Below are 9,827 nucleotides of genomic sequence, written 5' to 3' on the forward strand. Positions count from 1 at the left end.
GGGAAAATAATCTGCCATCATTCGTTTTTTTTTTATACAACTTAGAATGGCAAACAAGTTGAAGGCCCACCTGATGGAAAGTGGTAACCGTCGCCTATACACATGAGCAGTAGCATGGACATAACAGAGTATACTATTTCGCCCATGATACCGCCCATGTGTTGCCATTTCTGAGGACTCAGGTGTTATTCCTCTGTACCCAGTAAATTCACAACCTGTGCCTTCCATCCTGTATAAAATTGTATGATAATCGATTGTGTGTAGGTAGATATAAAATAGGCAATAACGTACTTGATATATAAGAGATTTTATTATTATTATTACAATGTATTTGCATACAAAAAATATAACATACAATTGCCATAAAAAACTATACACCACTCGTATATACTTGGTCAGAAACCCCCCTTGAATTCAAAACTATCATAATACATTCTCGTGGGACTTTCTCACCAGCCCCCATAGAGAAGTAGCGAATAACATTATCGGTAGACACGCTTTCGCTGCTGCATGCACATGAGATGAACTAGACAGCGGTATTCGACGTTCTATTCGTTCACACGTGTGAGGCAACGAACAGGTCACTATCGATCGATGCCTATCGACTTGTCTATGGGGGAATGTTCATCACTGGTCAAGAATCACCCTACGCACGAGGCATTTGAAAATAACACCCCATTAACTCTTTAAACATACCAGTCTTATAATTTTAACTTTACGATGAGTATTTACTCATACTAGTGTACATACTGCGGCTTGGCTCGCTACATTAACAGTTACAGTACAAAAAGGGCGTAAGACATAGCGAGATATAGGACTATTCAGACCTCTTCCACCTTGTGGGACCTTAGACACACTAATTTCACTAGTATCAATGTATTTGAGACCTTAATACATGGAGCTTTGTTTAAAATTAAATGTTACCGATTTGACCTGCGGGTCTACCATGAAATGAAATTCCGAAATTTCGGACTCAATTTCGTGTTTTTGTTTATACCAAAATCGGACCAATAAATGGAGTTTAACATTTTGTTCTTCATACATCCTATCATAAAAGTCCAAAGGAACAATATTTTAACATTTTTAATATTTCCAAACGGCATGTATTATGTAATTTTAACATCAAATTTGTGTTTCGTTTGGCTCCGAAATTTCGGAAAACACTTCATGGTAGGCCCTCTGTTTACCCATTGAGGCTGGCAGCGTCTCGTGTCGGCCGTTTGGGTATGAAGGAGACAGTCATCAGATCGTCATCCTCTTGAAGGAGACAACCCTCGTTTGACTTATTTCGATAGAATAATCTGGAAAAATAGGTATTCTTGTTTTTATTTACACATAAAAAAAGATATATTTATATATATATAAATATATATATATATATATATATGCAAGCAGGGTTTGAAAGGGTATGGGATGTACGGATCAAGGGTTGCATAACAGAGAAAACCTTAGCTCAACATCAGAAGGTTTTCTCTTCATTACCTTGAAAAGGCTTATGATAGAATGGAGAAAAACTGTGGTCAACACTGGCAATGATGTAGCCATTTGATACGGGCATTCAAATCTTTATATAAGGATTAAATTGTGTCAGAATAAATGAAGAACAGACTGGTTTGCATTGAACAGTGTTTTATTTTATTATTCCTTCTATGTAATTCCTATGTTCTTAGCTTGACCGACTTGTAGGATTATATACAATGAAGACTGTTTAAGACTCTTTATAACGACCAAACTTTTTATTAAGTATGAATTAACAATTGTGACTATAATGAAGAACATGAATCAATTGAAAATAAATGCTTAAATCTATTATAATTTTATATTTCACAATCGCTGAATTAAGCACAAGCATTCGATTCACAGCCTCACTGTTTTATTACACGTGTAACTTTGAAATAATTATTTGATTTACTTTTTTTATTTCCTGTTTTCAATTACTTATAATTTATTTATTTATTTCTTTTAAGTAAATGCTTCATTTTTATTTCACGAATAACCAATTTGATTTCCTATTCAATATTAAAGATTTTTTTTATGATTTGATTAAAGACGATCTATAGAATGACGATGATTTATAGAATGATCAAACTGACTTCAATTCCTATACAAGCGGTATAGTATCAAACAAAAAATGAAAAAAAAAAAAAACAAACGACAAAACAAATGAAACAATGCAAAACAAAACTCAAAATGCAATGACATCAGCTGTGTGTGGACAAATTATATTTGCATAAAAGCGAGCAACCATATGATTTACAGTTTTTATTTTATTATTCCTTCTATGTAACTTGTTCTACGTTCTTCTCGGATTATATACAGTCTTTAAAAAAAATTAAGTTCATCATTAAGAACACTGAATCAATTGATTTTTTAAATCTATTAGATTTTATATATCGTTTAAGCACAAGCATTCGATTCACAGCCTCACTGTTTTATTACACGTGTAACTTTGAAATAATTATTTGATTTACTTTTTTATTTCCTGTTTTCAATTACTTATATTTATTTATTTATTTCTTTTAAGTAAATGCTTCATTTTTATTTCACGAATAATCAATTTGATTTCTATTCTAAAGTAACGTTTATATAGATAGATCTATAGATTGATATGATTTATAGAATGATACTGATTATTCCTATACAAGCATCACAAATTACAAACGAAAAACAAATGAAACAATAAAACTCAAAATGCAATGACAACTGTGTGTATATATATATATATATATATATATATATATATATTATATTCCCACTAATATTTATATATATATTTTATATATATATTTTATATATATATTTTATATATATATTATATATCTATATTTATTTATATATATATATATATATATATATAATCAACAAAAAAAAAAAAAAAAACAAAATATTTAAACCAACAATTTCCTTTCTTTCCTTCATGTGTTACATGAAGATATTGTTATACCTATATGTTATAATGCAATATGCTGTTGGTGTTCCTTAATAAATAAATAAATAAATATCAAAATTACACTACACTTCAGGAAGTCGGCCGTCTGCGTCATCATGCCACCGGCGGACGTACCCAAAACACGCAAAAGTAAAAAAAAAAAAAACTACACACCAAAACCGACTAGACCTTTATCAGGGCCGATTGCCACGAGTCTCTCTTCTTTCTACAGTAGAGGAGAAAGAGTTGTGAGTGATTTTCGCAAAGTAAAGCAGCCAGCATGGGATGTATGAGCATGTATGACAAATAATGTAAGATATTGTTTATTAACCTTGAATTAAAACTATCATTCTTTATATCTCTAAAAGTCTAACTGCGGTTGCCAACCCACTTGCCAAGCGTGGCAACTACTGGCTCCCCCTATCCTCATTAGGCTTATGTCCAACAGTGGGCAGTTAATGGCATAAATAATAATATAAAGACTGTTTCATTAACTATTATTTTAGTTGCGTTTATTTGAAAGAGACATAGCACACTAACTGAATGTTACATCTCTTTCTTTTGCTGCATTCTTGATTTGAAAGAAAGAGACAGCATACCAATAGAATAAGATATAAACAATCTGTATTAACTCGTTTACAAGCTCTTTGAAATCACTAGGTTAGAAGAATAGAAGAGGTATCGAAATGCGTACTTGGTGAGCGGGGAGGCGCCGCGGTCGATCGGCTCTATCCTCTCGTCGAGGCCCCTGTGGACCGACACAGAGTCCAGGTCCTCCAGGTGGATGGATTGGAGGTACTCCGGGGTCCGGAGTTGTTCCGCTGTTTGTTTTTTGAAGCTAAAAATAAGAAATAAATGTTATTGGATATATTTGGCCGTGTGGTCCCGGCATAGAATAGTCCACCACTTCCTTTCCAGTAGGTGTCATAAAAGGCGACTAAGGGAGGGCGAGGGATGGGCAACGTCCCTCTTAAAACATCTCTAAAGCCTAACTGCGGTTGCCAATCTGCCTGACAAGCTTTAGCTACTGGCGAGACTTCCCATGGGGGAGGCTTATGTTCAGCAGTGGACAGTTAAAGGCTGGTATGATGATGCGGATGAAGGTAACGTCCATTCGACGATTATTCGAAGTGATGCCGATTCGATCACGTCCAATCATCCTGCTGAATGTGTTCCTCCACTATGCAGTATTGGCCACTGCAGTATGTATAACCATACCATATATAAAACATATTATTGTCTACCAACTTCAAAAAGAAAGTGATTCTCGATTTATTTGTATTTTTTTTGTATTTATTACCTCACAACTCTATTAGTTATAAAAGGATTTGAAAAATTCTTTTTTTTTCTATTTAAAATACGAATTTTTTTTTTATACAACTTAGAATGGCAAACAAGCTGACGGTCCACCTGATGGAGAGTGATAACCGTCGCCTATACACATGAGCAGTAGGACATAACAGAGTACTGTTTCGCCCATGATAACCCCCATGCGTTGCCACTCCTGAGGACTCGGATGTTATTCCTCTGTACCCAGTAAATTCACGTCATATCCCACCATTCAAACCGAAACACAGCCATGCAAACACAACTGCTTCACAGTTGAAACACGAATAGGACAGAGGTACCCAAGCAATCGACTTTTGTACAAAGTCTCAATCTGGTATCTCTGGTATATATTTTTATCTATAATACTTACTAAGAGATTGGTCGCATTGAAACTTTATTTAAATCGGTTGAGCAATTTTTAGCTCTGTCACAATTGAACTTGATTTTTTTGTGTTTTAATATCTTTAATTATCCACAATATACAAGTAGTCTATGTCCGAAATTGGGGTAACGTTATTTCGTTCTTTCGACTAATTTCGAAGAAGTTTGCATGAGAAAATATGTATGTACTTATTTATTTTTATTTATTCATTAGTACAAATATGTGTGCATGGCGGACTTAACGCTAAAAGAATTCTCTCCCAGTCAACCATAGGGATGTGTCAGAATACTCGAATGAGGTACTACCAATCACTGATATACATACATACTAAAATTACATAATATATAAACGAATAAATATATATGAATAACAAATATACTTAGACATATATGATATATACTATATTATACACGAAATTGGGAATAATATAAAGCACTTACTGCTCGGATAAAGATAAAAAGTGAGCGTGAACGCTTTTTTTGAAAGACTTACGTTTTAAGTAACAAACTGGAGCACACGACTGACACAGAGCTCATTGCCATCGCCGCCGACGCCATCCACGGCTGGAAAATAAACACAAACTCACATACAATAATTGTCTGCATATTATAAACATAGGAACGTTACATAATGTTCGCAGACAGTTCAGCTATTTTACGCATATTTTTATAATGGTCTTATATTAAATAGATAGAGCATCAAGCCTCAAAAAACACGTTAACTTTTTGTCAGCTAATTGTCAAATTAGCTGTCTCGTTTTTTTATTAGTATTGTATATACTTACGCATAAAATATATCTTGACGTATTATTTAATAATTAAAATGAGTATTTACGCATTAAAAAGATGCAAAAATTAGAAGACAAAATAGAAATATAGAAGTTATAAAAGAATCACTTATAACTATTTATCACGCAAAAGTGTATGAAAAAGTTGACTCGTTTTTCTCGAAGCATTTCAATGGAGACAATCTATCTATATAATCTAAAAATTTGTATAAAAAAAAATGTAAAAAGGACCTAGTATCGTGCCCTGTGGTACACCCATCTTCATAAGGAAACTGGACAAAACTATTCGATTTCTTAGTATATATGTACATTAGCACAAGCATTAGACTTTCAAATTGGATACGTTTACTTAAGTATTGAAGGACAGATGAGAGACGATGACGGTAAAGAAGACGTGACATGGTCGTACGCTGCTATGTATAAAAGAAGTACTTATCGGGTTTGATACTTGAATAGGCTAATTTTGGAAACAATTTTTTCAAAATTTACTCTAGTATGTCTTTTATTATTGTTTGCTGTCTCGTTTCCTATAAAACAATATAGTCGCCGTGTGTGCTCCGGCATAGAATAGGCCACCCCTTCCTTTTCTCGTTAGGTATCATAAGTGGCAATTAAAGGAGGGCGAGAAATGGGCAGCAGCGTCCCTTTTAAAACATCTCCAAAGTCTAACTGCGGTTGTCAAACCGCCTGCCAAGCGTGGCAATTACTGGCAAAACTGCCCTCATGAGGAAGACTTATGTCCAGCAGCGCATAGTTACCGGCTGAAATAATTTTTATTTAATTCTTTATTGTACACACTAGTTTTAAAAATAAGACGAGAGGTAATCAAACGTACAAAGGCGAGCTTAACTCTGATAGAGTTTTCTTCCAGCAACACCCAAAGTGGAAAGGAGCATCAATGTCCGCGGATACAGCAGTGTACAGTATTGTGACAATTTTTAAACAGGCAAAATTAAATTAATTATATTATATTTAATCGTACAAATACATATACATAAATACATACCTACATCTATAGATAAATAAATATATGTTCATAGAGATAGAAGATGCTCTTTAAGTCTACTCTTAAAAATATTTAGGGATTGACTCTGACGGACAGATATGGAAAGAGAATACCACAATCTAGCAGCATGGACGGTAAAAGATCCACTATAGCGCGTAGATGAGTGTGAAGGGATATATAATAATAATAATATAGTTTAAAAAGCATCGAGTTAAAGTGACTTACTAGAGGAAGAACGTGCAAGTTTGTGCAAAGGTGCATGGGTCCCTGGTTTGTAAATACTGTTACAAGGCAAGTGACTGGTGCGCTGTGTTCCAGTTTGAAGGACATTACAGAGTGGTACAAGTGAAGGTGTCCACGTGGTCAGTGCTCACCTGCAGCTGCAAGCCAAACGCGGCCAGCGCGCCGCTGGCGAGCGGGATGCCGAGCAGGTTGTAGACGGACGCGAACACGAAGTTCAGCCGCACGCGCCGCACCGTGCTGCGGGACAGCTGCAGGCACGCCACCACGTCCAGCAGGTCGTTCTGCAGGGGTCATCGTACAAACGGTTTCAGCCCACATATAACCAACTGTTCGCCTTTTGATTATTGTGCAGGACTTTAACAGTTTCGTTCATAAAAATTATAAAATTTATTCAACGCACGCACGCACGCACGCACGCACGCATACACAGTCTCCTTCTGGTATGTGATATGTGCTAAATATATTCATACCGAGTCTACCTATATGAGTACACTTTATTATTTAACAAAGTATAAAAGTTCCCGTTTTACTTTATATACCAGAGGGAGACTTTGTACAAAAGTCGTTTGCTTGGGTACCTCTATCCCATTCATGTTTCTACCGTGAAGCAGTTGTGTTTGCATGGCTGTGTTTCGGTTTGAAGGGTCACAACACCTGAGTCCTCAGGAATGGCAACGCATGGGAGGTATCAGGGGCGAAACAGTATACTCTGTTATGTCCATGGTACTGCTCATGTCTATAGGCGACGGTTATCACTTTCCATCAGAAGGGCCGTCAGCTTGTTTGCCATTCTAAGTGGTATAAAAAACAAAAATAAAAAAAATGAGAGTATGATATGTCCGTGGTATGAATATTGAACTCGGTGGTTTGGTTACCCGCATGAGCACGAGGTCGGCGGCCTCGACGGCGACGTCGGTGCCGCTGGCGATGGCGATGCCCACGTCCGCGCCCGCCAGCGCCGGGCTGTCGTTCACGCCGTCGCCCACCTGTGGCCGTGTGATCACTCATATTAATCGCTGATTCTTCAACTAGGACTCATGAGAAACTAGATAACGAAATATAGGGGACACACACATAACAGTCAAGTGTGAGCCATTTTTGACCGACTTGAAAAAGGAGATTTTCAATTCGGTTACATTTTTTCATGTTTATTATTTTACAACTGCATCTATTTATAAACTGATTTAGAAAATTTTCAAAAAGTTTATTTCCTAAATTATTAATCAAGAAATGAATTTAGAATGTAAAAAATATTTTTTTTTCATAGAATATTATGTTTTATTAGAATTTAAATAATTTAATATATTTTTTTTAAGTTTGCATGCCTAATTATGGGAAAATACATGGACTTATACCTATGGTATACCTATATACTTACCATATTTCTTGAAAATAAACATTTATTCATTCAAAAACATGGTAAATATGACAAATAGAGAGCCAATAAGTGTAAAGACGTGACGCTGCGACATAATATATTGCTATTAAAAGAGAAGGAGTGTAACAGCACATGATAGGAGATTCGCCATATGTATAACGCTTAGATAATATTGAGTAGCAATAATCAAGTCGAAAACATGAAAACTATTGGGCACAGATAGCGAATTAGGGGGGGGGGGGGATGAGAGGAAGGGGAGAGAGATTTTTTTTTATACAACTTAGAATGGCAAACAAGCTGACGGCCCACCTGATGGAAAGTGGTAACCGTCGCCTATAGACATGAGCTTTTTTTTTATAGGAGATAAAGGGAAAGAGAGACGGGAGTGAGAGGAGAAAGAGGAAGAGGGAGAAAAGGGAAGGGGAAGACAGAAATAGCAATAAGTAGTGAAAAGCTATATATATATATATATATATATATATATATATATATATATATATATATATATATATATATATATATATATATATATATATAGCTTTTCAGGTTCCATAAGACTATAACATCTCTCCCGTTCTAACTAATGATAATACGTTTACCAGAGTGAGACTTTGTACAAAAGTTGTTTGCTTGGGTACCTCTGTCCCGTTCGTGTTTTTACCGTGAAGCAGTTGTTTGCATGGCTGTGTTTCGGTTTGAAGGGTGCGATATAGCGTGAATTTACTGGGTACAGAGGAATAACACCTGAGTCCTCAAGAATGGCAACGCATGGGGGGTATTATGGGCGAAACAGTATACTCTGTTATGTCCATGGTACTGCTCATGTCTATAGGCGACGGTTACCACTTTCCATCAGGTGGGCCGTCAGCTTGTTTGCCATTCTAAGTTGTATAAAAAAAGTTATCCTAAGCATTCCTCCTACCGTAGAATACAATTTAATAATTTAACAATTTATTAATATAACTCACCATCGCCACCTTCTGTCCCTGTTCCTGGAGCTTCTTTATTTTGGCCACCTTGTGTGAGGGCAGCACTTCTGCGTACACTTTGTTTATCCCCACCTACAAGTTAAAATAACATCACAGTATAAAGGACAACTAGAGGAACACTTTAAACAAAAGTCGTTTGCTTGGCTACTCATGTCCCATTCGTGTTTCTGACGCAAAGCAGTTGTCTCAACGACTTTATAACCAAGCTACTATGGTTTCTAAGTTCTAATCCAATAGTAATAAAATAGTATTGGTCGTGTGGTTCCGGCCTATAGAATAGGCCACCCCTTCCTTTCCCGTGGCTGTCGTAAGAGGCGACTAAGGGAGGACGAGGGATGGGCAGCAGCATCCCTCTTAAAACATCACCAAAGTCTAACTTTTTTTTTATATCACTGAGGTGGCAAACAAGCATACGGCCCACCTGCTGGTAAGCGGTTACCGTAGCCTATGAACGCCTGCAATACCAGAGGTATTACGCGCGCGTTGCCGAACCTGAAGAAACCTCTTTACCCCCCTTTTGAAGAACTCTATGCTGTAGTCTCTTGGGAAAACCTCGGCAGGGAGCTCATTCCATAATCTAACTACAGTTACCAACCCGCCTGCCAAGCGTGGCAAGTACTGGCAAAACTCCCTTTATGGGAAAGACTTATGTCCAGCAGTGGACAGTTAAAGGCTGATATAATGATGAATGGCAGTTTACCTGTCTCGCAATTGCAACAGCTGTTTTCCGATTGTCCCCTGTGAGCAAGCACACCTGCAGACCCATCTTCTTGAGGCAGTACAC

At 36.5% G+C, this 9,827-nt stretch overlaps 1 protein-coding gene across 6 annotated transcripts in view; it reads right to left on the reverse strand.

The window, feature by feature from the left end:
* Positions 1–288: 288 nt before the first annotated feature.
* Positions 289–9,827, reverse strand: part of LOC113514436 (copper-transporting ATPase 1) — a 61,706-nt gene continuing 52,167 nt past the window's right edge. For 5 of the 6 annotated variants that reach the window (XM_052902139.1, XM_052902135.1, XM_052902138.1 and 2 more), the window contains 7 exons: positions 9,744–9,827; positions 9,023–9,115; positions 7,552–7,662; positions 6,808–6,957; positions 5,133–5,203; positions 3,624–3,767; positions 289–1,301 (listed from right to left, as the gene is read on the reverse strand). The exon at positions 9,744–9,827 is cut by the window's right edge and continues 59 nt beyond it. In XM_052902139.1, the coding sequence (XP_052758099.1) occupies positions 1,184–1,301; positions 3,624–3,767; positions 5,133–5,203; positions 6,808–6,957; positions 7,552–7,662; positions 9,023–9,115; positions 9,744–9,827 (771 nt within the window). In that variant the 3' untranslated portion in view covers positions 289–1,183. Of the gene's footprint in view, positions 1,302–3,103; positions 3,156–3,623; positions 3,768–5,132; positions 5,204–6,807; positions 6,958–7,551; positions 7,663–9,022; positions 9,116–9,743 lie in introns of all 6 variants that reach the window. The other variant, XM_052902140.1, reaches the window with a different exon arrangement.

This window comes from Galleria mellonella, unplaced genomic scaffold, assembly GCF_026898425.1.
Source record: "Galleria mellonella isolate WM207_F2 unplaced genomic scaffold, CSIRO_AGI_GalMel_v1 utg87, whole genome shotgun sequence".
Classification (NCBI taxonomy): Eukaryota; Metazoa; Arthropoda; class Insecta; order Lepidoptera; family Pyralidae; genus Galleria; species Galleria mellonella.